Source organism: Carettochelys insculpta, chromosome 2, assembly GCF_033958435.1.
Source record: "Carettochelys insculpta isolate YL-2023 chromosome 2, ASM3395843v1, whole genome shotgun sequence".
In the NCBI taxonomy this organism is placed as follows: Eukaryota; Metazoa; Chordata; order Testudines; family Carettochelyidae; genus Carettochelys; species Carettochelys insculpta.
In genome coordinates this window covers 94,016,384-94,029,344 of record NC_134138.1, presented here as the reverse complement: position 1 = coordinate 94,029,344, position 12,961 = coordinate 94,016,384, and the positions used below count along the sequence as shown (strand labels likewise).

Here is a 12,961-nt window from a genome sequence, read left to right as displayed (position 1 = left end):
CGTGTTTTAGGAGAACAAATCTGTTTACTGGAAGAATAGACTAATTTGTTTGAAAGTATACCACAACAGTGGCTAAATAGCCAAGTACTTCTTTTAATCTAATGTTCAAAGCAAGTGACAAGTAGTACAGTGCCCTGGGGCAAGATCCTTACTTGACTTGACTTGAACCTTTTACTCCCAGTGGAACATTGGTCATCTACAAGTCTCCTCCACTTCACCCCATCTTGGGACAAAACTTCTAGCTGACTGCAGGAGAACCCCAGTGTTGTCCTTCGGTCTCAGTAGATATTTTCCACATTTTCCAGAGTCTTCCTCTTTTGTGTTTTCCTTGAGGGTTCCATTTGAGTGCTTGAGAGACTATACTCAGTGGTTTTCTGAGAGTGTGGCCTAACCATCCCCATCTTTTTGAATTCAGTGTCACGTGGTTCTCGTCGTACACTGTTGCAAAGCTCCTCATTTGTGACAGTCTTGCCATTAGCTGGCATAGAAAGGCATAGCTCCCTCGTTGTAAACGGAGCTACTACAATTTACACCAGCTGAGGAGCTGGTCCCGTGGTCTGTGTCCTACTCTGTTGTCAATTTCTGGTGTAATCTTGGACAGATCAGTTTCCCCATCTGGGATAACTTTTTCTGACCTCTTTTAAGTGCCCTAAGACATTAGGATGAAAACGGCAAATAATGGTAAGTTGCGTTGTTGTAAATTAGTGTTTCCAAAATGTTTCTGAAATACATAGTAGTGAATTATACAGCAGCCTCCATTCACATCTTGTGTGATTGATTGATTTACTTAATAAAGCTCTAAAACAGTTTGAGACTTTCAATGGCCAGCTTTTATGGAGTGACAGGTTGTAATGTTATTTAAAACACAATTTATTGTCATACAAAGTAGACTGAAATAATATTATCCTACAGTGCTGTTTAGTTATGTTCATTATTTTTGATGAAAATAAAGTCAGTAAATACAGAATTACTGCTATTCTTATATATTTTTAGAATTTTACTAGTAACGAAACTGTTCTGCTTATGTGCAGGTTAAACTAACGAGTTGCATGCACACATGCAAGCATATGTACTAAATAAGAAAAACAGAAGTACAGGTGGCATCTCTGAAATCCAGTACCCTCTGGTCTGGCAACATCTGTGGTCCTTTCAGACCACGGATGTTCCCAAACCAGAGAACCCAAGCAACCTGGAGTGGAGGGTAGCTGGGAGTCAAGCCAGGAAGCCCAGCCCAGGCCAGGCAGCGACAGCCATGCTGGTGACAGGGGAACCAAAAGCAGCTGGGGCTGAGGAGTGGCAGCACAGCAGCGGCCAGAGAGCCGCCACCAGCACTGAGGGGCAGTGGCCTGGCAGCCACGGAGCCATCAGCCCACGTCTGGGGAGCTGGAAAGCTAACCTCTGAGGAGCATTGGCTGAGGCTGCAGAGCGGTGGTCAGGGCCAGGAATCCGCAGCTGGTCTGGAAAGCTCGCAGCATGGTGGCCAGGGCTGGAGAGCCTTGGGTGGAGGCCAGGAAGTGTCTGCATGTGGGAACGGGCCTCAGTTGGGAAAAGAGCCCGGGAGTGGGGTCAGAGGCCAGCAGGGACATGGACTTCCCCATGGTCCAGCAAAATCCCTGGTCTGGGACCACTCAGGTTTCGAAGGTGCCAGACCAGGGAGATGCATTTTTCTTTAATGTAAGAGGATTGTACAAACGGTTAGGCTTGAGAGACACGTAACAAATGATGAAATGATGAACAGAATGGTGCTTGAATTCTCTGTAGCGAGAGCCTTAGATATAAACAATCAACGTAACAAGACATAACTAACAAATGTGAATTGCCCTACAGGCAGCTTATAAAAAGAAAACTTTGCCTTTTAAACCCATCCAAAGTCCTATGTAATGCTTAGAGTAGGAAATGATTTGAGTTCTTAAAATCCAATCCTAAATTTGTTGTGCATCTCGTGCGCAGAAGCCTTTTCTGGGGGGATGGATCACTGGATGATTTACCTGTTCTGTTCACGCCTTCTGGGGCACCTGGCATTGCATGTTGTCAGACTAGAGGATACTGGCCTAGATAGATTTATAGAAGTGTGGAATATTTACTACTCCCATTAGGGTCAACGGGAACTGCAGGTCAACAACAGTTCACAGCAGACACTTTCATGCTTCAGAAAATCTGGGTCTTGCTCAGCATAATGCAGCTAAAATATGCATTGATAAGTATAATTGATTGATGTAGGTTCCATGCCCCTAGCAGTGTTGCCTGATGAACTCTAGTATTACTTACTATTGTAAAAGTTTTACTTCAGCTGTTTGTTTATTAATAGAAATTCTTCACCTCTGGGTCACCAGTTTTATTTGGCTCAGAATTACAGCACTTGAAAGTTTCTGTAAACTCTTGGCTGTCTTGGACTCAGTCTCATTCATAAGGCATGTGCTCATATAACAAAGCCATTACCATACCTGGTACAATTTGCTCAGCTAGCAAGGTTCTGAATGAGTGTAAAGAAGTATCCTCTCAGAAAGGAGATCAGGGTGAGACACGTTAGTGAGATTCAGAATTGTGCGCTCTCGCTTTCTTAACTCAGTCCAGCTCCCTGTGACAGTACTGTATTTTTTCTGTTGACTTCTGTCCATGTTGGATCAGGCCTTGCATTTGCTTCTAATAGATTGCTCCATGATCCACAGGTTTCAAAACCATGTAGGGAGATATTTTGGGCCAATGGTAGTTATTACTGTCACATATAGAGAAGTTTATGGTCCTACTGCAGTGCAAGCTCAGAACATATTAAGAACCAGTATTTGTGAGGGAGAAGAAACTTTCTAAGCAGCAGTTTGAACATTACGTCTATTGATTTATTTTTAGCTCCCTGAGACTTGAATTTTTATTGGAAGCACAGCAGTGTAGTTCAGCAGATTTGGTACAGTTCCAAATCAATGGGTTTTGAAAGGTGTGTAAGTTATGATAAATCAATACTGGCTTAGGAACTTAATTATTATAGTGAAGAGTATTTATTTAAATGTTGCTATACCTTGAAATTGATGAAAATATTTATTTTATTTTCCATAGAAACGTTCCAGAGGTCAAATATTGTTTGACAAAGTATGTGAACATCTGAATCTTTTGGAAAAAGACTACTTTGGGCTAACGTACAGAGACATGGAAAACCAAAAGGTAAAAGGCAACAGGGCCAGGGTTATTTTAAATTAAAAGGAAGGAGAAAGATGATAAAACTGGAATCTTGTTAACTGACACTGATTTTAAGTCAGCATGGGATAAGATATGTGGTGATCAGATTGTTTGCCAGCAGTTTTAAGTTACCCACAGTCCAGTCTTGATGTTTTAGTTTTCTGTTAGCAAGGATGCGTCTTGATTTAGTGCTGTCTCCTTTTCAAACTGTTTGTGCCTTCCAGGAACAGGAACAATGTTCTCCTGTCTTCTTTCTGCCATGGTTATTTATGGTGTAAAAGAAGTTCATCATTTGGCTTTTCCCTTTCTAGTATGGCTTATTCCAATATTTCCTTTAAAGTCAGATGTACATTCATAAGTATTAACAGAGAGGAAGCTGTGCTAGTCTATACACTATCAAAACAAAAAGCAGTCAAGTAGCACTTTAAAGACTAGCAAAATAGTTTATTAGGTGAGCTTTCGTGGGACAGACCCACTTCTTCAGACCATAGCCAGACCAGAACAGACTCAATATTTAAGACACAGAGAACCAAAAACAGTAAGCAAGGAGGACAAATCAGAAAAAGATAATCAAGGTGAGCAAATCAGAGAGTGGAGCGGGGGGGGAGGTCGAGTTAGATTGAGCCAAGTATGCAGATGAGCCCCTATAGTGACTCAGAAAGTTCCCATCACGATTTAAACCATGTGTTAATGTGCCGAATTTGAATATGAAAGCCAGCTCGGCTGTTTCCCTTTCCAGAACGGTGCGATAATCCTTCTTCAGTAACACACATACCTTTAGGTCATTGAAAGAATGCCCCATTCTGTTAAAATGTTGACTAACTGGTTTGTGGATCTGGAGTGTTTTGATGTCTGTTTTGTGCCCATTGACCCTTTGTCTAAGGGAGTTAGAAGTCTGTCCTATATACAAAGCATCTGGGCATTGTTGGCACATGATGGCATATATGATGGTAGTAGAGGAGCATGATGTGTGCAGGGTGGAAACTAGAAGGGTGTCTCAAAAATAACCCAGACATCACAATCAAACCAGCTGACAAAGGGGGTGCTGTTGTCATCATGAATAAGTCAGACTAACAGGAGGCAGCTAAACAACTCTCCAAACACCACATTTTACAGACCTCTCTCCCCTGATCCCACTTTGGAATTCCAAAGGAAATTACAACAACTACTGAAGGAACTCCCTGCTGCTACTCGGGACCTCATTCACTCAGACACACCATCTGAGCCGCAGCCTGGATTATTCTATTTTCTTCCCAAAATCCACAAACCTGGAAACCCTAGACACCCTATCATTTCAGGTATTGGCACCCTTACCACCGGACTATCCAGTTACGTGGACTCCCTCCTCAAACCCTATGCCACCAATGCTCCCAGCTATATCTGAGATACCACCAACTTCCTGAGGAAATTACAAAACATCGGAAAAGTTCCTGATAACGCCAACCTTGCCACAATGGATGTAGAGGCTCTGTACACTAATATTCCACATAAAGACGGATTACAAGCAATCAGGAATACCATCCCTGATGCCACCACAGCCAGCCTGGTGTCTGACCTCTGTAACTTTGTTCTCACACACAATCATTTCCGTTTTGGGGACAATTTATACCTCCAGATTAGTGGAACTGGTATGGGCACCCGCATGGCCCCACAATATGCTAATATATTTATGGCTGACCAGGAACAATGATTCCTCAGCTCTCGTCCCCTATTACCACTCCTCTACTTAAGATACATTGATGACATCTTTATGATTTGGACCCATGGTACAGAGGCTCTAGAAGAATTCCACAGAGACTTTAACAATCTACACCCCACCATCAGCTTATGCCTCGATTAATTACAACATGCAAGAGATACATTTCCTGGACACTACAGTACTAATCAAGGTTGGCCTGATCAGTACCACACTGTACCGAAAACCTACTGATCGCTATACTTATCTACACCCTTCTAGTTTCCATCCTGCACACGTGACTAGATCCATTGTTTACAGTCAAGCTCTCAGGTATAATCGCATTTGCTCTGATCCAACTGACAGAGACCAAAAACTACAAGAACTTTACCAAATATTCATAAACCTGAATTACCCACCAGGAGAAGTAAAAAAAAGAAATCAACAGGGCCAGACGAATACCCAGAGACCAGCTACTCCAAGATTGGCCCAAAACAGCCAAGAACAGAACACCACTGGTCATCACCTACAGCTCCCGCTCAGACCACTGCAACGAATTATTAAAGACCTACAACCTATCCTTAATGAGGATGCCACACTCCAGAAGGCCCTGGGTGACATGCCTGTTCTCTCCTACAGACAACCTCCCAACCTCATGAGGATCCTCACTAACAGCCACAGTCTATACCCCAGGAATACCAGTCCTGGAACCCTTCCCTGCAACAAAGCCCACTGCCAGCTTTGTCCACATATCTTCTCTGGAAATACCATCACTGGACCTAACCAGGTTACTCACAGAATCACGGGCACTTTCTCATGCTCCTCTACTAACATCATATACGCCATCATGTGCCAACAATGCCCAGATGCTTTGTATATAGGACAGACTTCTAACTCCCTTAGACAAAGGGTCAATGGGCACAAAACAGACATCAAAACACTCCAGATCCACAAACCAGTCAGTCAACATTTTAACGGAATGGGGCATTCTGTCAATGACCTAAAGGTATGTGTGTTACTGAAGAAGGATTATCACACCCTTCTGGAAAGGGAAACATCTGAGCTGACTTTTATATTCAAATTCGGCACATTAACACATGGTTTAAATTGTGATGGGAACTTTCTGAGTCACCATAGGGGCTCATCTGCATACTTGGCTCAATCTAATTCTTGACCTCCCCCCGCACCCCTCCACTCTCTGATCTGCTCACCTTGATTATCTTTTTCTGATTTGTCCTCCTTGCTTACTGTTTTTGGTTCTCTGTGCCTTAAATATTGAGTCTGTTCTGGTCTGGCTGTGGTCTGAAGAAGTGGGTCTGTCCCACGAAAGCTCACCCAATAAACTATTTTGCTAGTCTTTTAAAGTGCTACTTGACTGCTTTTTGTTTTGATTCATAAATATATTTAACACTATAAATAGTTTAATGTTAAGGGTGCGATGCAGACAGAGAAGTTGAGTTGCTTCTGCTAATTCCCTTTTCAAGATTGGCGTTATTACCTGAGAATTATTGCTTGTTAGTACTGAGTTATGATGATGTAAGATCCATGCGGCATAGACATAGGGCCATCAACAGGCTGGAGGGCAAAGGGAGCACTTGCCTGGGAGCCAGCCTTTCAAAGGGGCCTGGAGCTGCAGTCACAGCTGCTACTTAGCAGCAGCAGCAGCAGAAGTGCTTGGAGCTCAGGCCCCTTAAGTTCCAATAGAGGGGCTCTGTTACTCCACATGGTTATGGGGGAATGAATATCCTGGATCCCATTGCCCTAAGGGCACCTATCATCAACCCCACCCCTTCCAGGGCATAGAGCTGGCCTCACTCCCACTTTGCCCCAGCGCCTGTAGTGGCTGTTGGCCCTGCTGCATATACATTGTATGTGCATTAGAGAGAGATAAGAAGTATCAAAGGACCCAAACATGTTTTTAAAGTATTTTGTCAAGCCTCTTTTAACATGTCTTGGTTAAAATATGTATGATAAAGGAGACCCCTAATAGATTTTCATGTGTGTGCTTTTCCCTGTAATGAGATTCTTTGCTTTCTGTATTGATGGACTTTTTAAAATGAAGATTTTTGGCGCTGATGCAAAAAAAGCAATTAGGCGGATGCATAGTTTCATCCTGATTCAAGAAAACACACATTTACTTCAGTGTATAGTTAGAGATTCTGTCAAATTAATAATAACGTTTAATATTTATAGATCTCATGTTACTTTGCAAAAGTGGCCAGAAAAATCAATTATTTAAAAAAAATTACACACATGCTAGAGCAATAGTTTATTTTTAATTTCTCCATATATTTTACATTGTGCAGTGTAAAAACAGTGCGTACGTGCGCACGCGCACACACACACAGTGTGTTGTCCAGGTTGAAGATCTTTACACTATAGAAGTATCCACATCAATTTTTTCTATTTCAGCTACCTGAATTACAAATATCTCATAACAAGCTGTTAAAAAGAAACCCTGAGGCAATCTTAAGCATAGTGGTGTGGTTATACTGTTGTAGTCTCATACTTTGGAGTACTGACTAATTGATTCTGGGCAGTTGCCAGCCGTTTACAGGAGTGTGGGTGGATGGTGTGAGAACTGTTCTGGGTTTTTTCAGGTTTTGGTATATTTATTTATCTTTCCTTGGAGAAAGTGGAATTTTTGCTACGGGACTAACAAACAAATATGCGATAATTGTGAAATATTAATTTTGTTGCTTAAGAGAGTCCTTGAAGTGCAGAGACACAAACATCCAATGTCTGCAATACAAAAACAAGTACAAAGCAGGCCAGACTGGGAATTTTAAATCATGCCCCCTGTTGAAATGGGTAAGCAACGTTGAACTGCAGCGCAAGATATCCCAACCAGCACTGTGACAGAGCCACAATTCCACCTTGTCTGCTAGAGAGCATGCACTGCAGCAGCAATTCCCCATCTTTTCAATGGGCGTATTGTACAAAACTCTCATGCATCTGCTGTGCTCTGATGGTCAGTGTGCGTGGTGGCTCTGCACTGGCCTCTTTACCCTTTAGGGTCGCTAGCTCTGGTGGTAACTCTAGCAAGGGACAGTGTGTGCACGCCGCAGTGGACTAAAAGCCTGATTCCTTCAAGGTGGGGGAGGAGGGGTTGTGAAAATAGAGGAGAGTCTCATGTCATTTTCTTCCTCTTTATTTACCTAGGCAGGGCCAGACTCTTGTGTCCCTCCAGCCTTTTCAGGGCTTAAGCAGACGAGCCTCCAGGGGCACTGATGAGAAGTCAGTGGACATGCTGTCAGAAGATGCCTGTGTTCTAACCTAATCTGCAGGTTTTTCTGATTAGAGCAGCAACGGAACCCTCTAAGGAATCAAATATATTAACATAAAATAATCGCTTTGCTACCGAATGGCTATGTCTCTACTACACATAGCAGTTGACCACTCCTAAGCAATTTTAGTTACCCCAATTGCGTAGCTAAAATCAACTTATCAGCAGTTTACTGCTATGGTTGTCCCCATGGAAAAAGGCTGACTGGAGCATTTCTCCTATTGACCTTCCTTAACCCTCACCACTGGTGAGGATTTCTAAGGTCAGCGTCGACCTTGGAGAGTGCCGTTTCGTGACCTTGCAAAACAAAACAACAGAAGATTGATCCTGAGTGGGTCGATTTTCTACGGTAGTGTGGAAATGAGTAATTTCAAAGAAAAGAGAGTGCAAGAAGTTGATTTAACTGATAACCATGGCATCTGCTGTCGCATTGGTAAAAGGCCATTGTATGCATGTAACGTTACTTTGTCTCATTTCAGTGCCAATTATATCAATGTTTCAAGTAATTTTCACTGTGTTTTTAGTCAAATTCAAAAAGAAAAATTTTCTTTTCAGAACTGGTTGGACCCTGCAAAGGAAATCAAAAAGCAGATCAGAAGTAAGTTGTCAGCAATCATGTGTCTGTGGGAGGCGATCTGGTAAATGTTTTAATAAGGAGAGCAGTGTTGATTGGGGGAAGAAATATCGAATAATAACTTTACTATGCTCTGTATAAAATTGAAAATGTGACTTTCCATGATATACCACACAAATCGCATGTCATAAATGGTCTGAGAAAAGAGGCTACAAGTCATGCAGAGTTTCATGTTAACAGACTTTCCCAACCAGGAGGAATATACTGACAGTATAAGTAGCTTTATATAAAGCGTCAGTAACAACTGAAGGAGCATCTTCCAATATCACCCTATTCAGCATGCTGACACAACACGTGATTTAAGGCTTCCCGATGCAACTTCATTTATGAACCAAGTTAAGCTGCACTTAGCTGTGAATGTATTGCCCAACAAATAAATCCTCCAAGCAAACTAATTATTCAAGAAAGATGTGCACATTCTGTAAACTGCATGTTCCCCTGGTGCCCCTCTCCTTCTGAGAGAAAGTGAACCCTTCCCTGGAAGAGCTTCACACCATGTTCCTATTATTATATCACCCAGTGTTCTGGGTGCCTTTTGGACATTAAAAATAAAACGCCCCCAGTTTTTTTTTTTTTTTTAAATCACAAATACTTCTCACCATAACCAACTTCTGTCTATACTAAAATATGTTTATACCAGGACTTTGCTGTACAAAGTCAAGGATGATCGGACCCCAGTGTTATGTAGCCTGCTATAAGGCACGGAGACCCAGAAAAAGTGGGGGCTGAGCATGATTTAACTGCACTCAACTAAGCCATTAAAAACATATTACCTCAGTGGGCGATTCCAGTCCAGTATAACGTGTAGGGGAAAGCTACAAAAGAAGCTCTTTGGCTGGCAGCCCGTGGACCTTTAATATTCCTTATCCAAGCATGTGGTTCTTTAAATGCCCCTACGCTTTGATCTGATGCACCAGTTAGAATGACCAATCACTTGCAGTTCTTCAACCTCGCCTTCCCTAGCATCAAGAACTGATACTGAATGGGGAAGATGTAGGGGGGAACAGCAAGCAGTTGAAATCTCTATGAATATTGCACTCCTTCTTCAAGAGAATATTGTTTTTATCATTAAGCCCTATCTCTGATGTTAAGCTTCGTATTATTTATGCTGGTCCATTTCTGAGTCTGTAGAATAAGAATTTTTGGTCCTTTTATCTGTTTTTACTCTAATGAAATCAGTCAGTTGGTGAGGATCCTATATAAGTATGAAATATAAATGTCTCATTGCTTAAAACAATTTGACATTTACGGAGAGAGAGAAGTCTAAACCCAGGATTAAGCAATATGATCCTAGGGGCCCAGGTCACAAAATATAAATTGTTTTCTTTGAATTACTGTCATTTGGGTCATGTCTGGGAACACTGCTGGTGTCATATATCAAAACACAGAACTGTCAGTTAAGGTGTTCCTCTAACCAAAATACTTTTTATCTTATTCCTGTGTTAATGATTTTTCCAATAATCTGAGCTTTGTTCCGAAGACAACTTACTGCTTCACAAAGAGAATCAATTTTCTGCTTCCTGTGAATACTTTAAAAGGCTCAGTTGTTAAATTTAGCTATATGCTCTTAGTAATCCAAAAATGTCTCAGAAAGATGCTTTGTCAAGACTGCAATGCTGAAAATGTGACGTGCCTTTCTTTTCCTCTACTAGCTCATTCAAAACCTGATGCAATGTTTATAAATGTGATTTTTAGATTGGAAAGAAAACTTCAGTATTGTCCTACACATGCCATATAAATAATCACTTGTCAGCTCAGTGTTCACAAGCAATTACATCTGGTAGTTTGTGTTTCTGGAATCAGGCCCTAAAATAACAGGTTACCATTCAAGGATCAAAGATTAAATTTAAGCTTTGTGTGGAAAACTTCCCTTAATCATTATGGAAAACACTCTAACTTCACCATTTCCAAACTATCCTAGATATTCTATGTACTATCAAAAAATGATGTACAATGAAAATAAAGTTAAAATAATGCAAATCTGTATTCTATTGTGCTATTTTTAATAGGATATTGAAAAATGTAGCAAAGGAAAAGAAAGTGCTGTAGACTTTGACAAGTTATGTAGATTGTTGATGCAGTTAAAGCAGTCCAACTGCAGGCAGTTGATTTTGAAGTGTATTTGATGTGTCTTAGCTTAGAGCTAGACAATGAAAGATTGTGACATCAAGAGACTAACCAGGGCGGAAAAGTCGGGTCTTACAGTAGACACTGGGAACAGTTAGAGTTGTCACAAATGACAGTATTAATTTACTTGTTTCAGGTAATTCTGTTAAGAACTTTGGAATAGTAAAACTGTTGTACAACTTTCATATTTCATGAATGGTTAAAAGAACACTTGTATTGAATGCTGCTTTCATGAGTGCTTGGTTCTATGGAAGGCAGGATTAATTCCAAGCCAGTATTTGAGAGAAGAATTTGGCTGGCATCATTTTAGGGTTTGATTCGCCCAAAGTTCTTGGGTCTGATTTGCCTCATATTTACTTTCTATTTGTCAGAGTGATGGTCTCCCCCCACCCCTTCTCAAATGAGAGAGGAATCCAAAAATTTCATAGAGGATTTGGGACAGTCTTCCTGAGAATTAAATATCACCATCTTTTAGCAAGTGCAGTTTATTCTCTAGGAAGGGATTCCAAAAATTTAAATCCCTGATCCTACACCAAGATCTGTACAGTAGAACACCCGAAGGCTCGGAAGTTAGGGGGCTCTTCTGCATGAGGCAAGGACTGAACTACACATTTCATTGCAGTTCATAAACAAATAGTCCCAAATACATGATCAAGAAAACTACACAGAATTTGAAGGCAATTTAAAAGTAGTATTTGCAGTGCAGTCAACACAGACATTTCTTTTCTTCCATCTAGCTTAAAATCCAGTAGTAAAAATTGACACACTTTCCAAACATGTATTCATCACTAGATGTACAATTTAAACAGAACAAAATACCTGCTAGTATTAGCATGACAGAATACACTGTAGAGTTTATAAAGAGGAATCCTGTTTCACATAGTACCCACAAATAATCTGTAATAATAATTATACAGCAAGTGAGTTGGATATTTTTTAAAGTGAATTTTGCAGTTTAGTGCAGTATATTAACGGGTTAACATATTTTAGAAAATAAAAGCAACTAGTTAGCTAGATGTCCATTTATCAGTTTCAACAATAATCTTATCACATGTTGGTATGTAGGGTGGTGATCAGCTAGTATAGGATCTCTGTAGTAGTAATATAGGTGGAACGCTAGATAATTAAAGCACTAAAATCTTGGTGGCTGATGGGCTGTACCAGAGGTGTATAGGATGGGTTTTGGGTTGTTTTTTTTTTTTTTGGTTAGTTGGTTGATTTGCTTTTTTCTTCAAGTTAGCCAAACATTTGGCTTTTTTATCTATGCCATTTATTAAACACAGGACGTGTTTTATCTCTAGGAATCCTTATCCTCTTAAATCTTCCCTGCTTTTTTTTGAACTTTCTTAATATTTTTTGTCTATCATATTGAAAAATAAGGTCCTATTAAAAGTGTCTTACAAGCTGTGTAAAGTTATTGGCCGTATATAAACTGGTGACTGACATGAGTCATCTGAAATACTAAAATTATTAATGTTTCCTGAGGGTTAAAAATTTGTGTCTATTTTTTCGGTAATGGTCTCTACATTTGTCCTTGCATTTTTGTCCACATGATAATTTGTCCTCTAGAAAAACATAGGCTGCACATACGCAGCTCCCTCCCTTCCAGAAGGGGTATGGTAATGAGCAAAGGGGAATATTCACATGAGGCACAGATTTAAATATCTCACTCCTCATTTGTGTAGTCCCGTGAGATTTTGCTTCCAGAAGAGCCCCTTCCAGAAACCACAGAGCCATGTAGGTGGGACCCTTCCTAAGGGAATGCCCCCTTTGAAAGCCCCCCCTATTTCTCAAACATTTGAGGAATAAGGGGCTTTTGGAAGAGGGGGTTCCTTCCGGAAAGGACACGTCTACATGTCTCTGTAGCTTCCTGATGGGACTCTTCTGGAAACAAAATCTCACAAGACTATGCAAACAAGGCACAAGGTATTTCAATCCACACCTCATTTGAACACTCCCGTTTGCTCATTACTACACCCCTTCCAGAAGGGTGGGGACTGTGTAGACATGGCCATAGTGTGCGATAAACAGCATTTAAATGCTGCTGCCTGGGATAGGGTATGGGGGA

The 12,961-nt window shown here is 40.9% G+C and overlaps 1 protein-coding gene across 26 annotated transcripts in view; it reads left to right on the top strand.

The window, feature by feature from the left end:
• The window catches only part of EPB41L3 (erythrocyte membrane protein band 4.1 like 3), a 231,883-nt gene that overhangs the window by 164,524 nt on the left and 54,398 nt on the right, over positions 1 to 12,961 (top strand). For all 26 annotated transcript variants that reach the window (XM_074987386.1, XM_074987411.1, XM_074987397.1 and 23 more), the window contains exons 4-5: positions 3,052 to 3,156; positions 8,688 to 8,730. In XM_074987386.1, the coding sequence (XP_074843487.1) occupies positions 3,052 to 3,156; positions 8,688 to 8,730 (148 nt within the window). The remainder of the gene's footprint in view (positions 1 to 3,051; positions 3,157 to 8,687; positions 8,731 to 12,961) is intronic.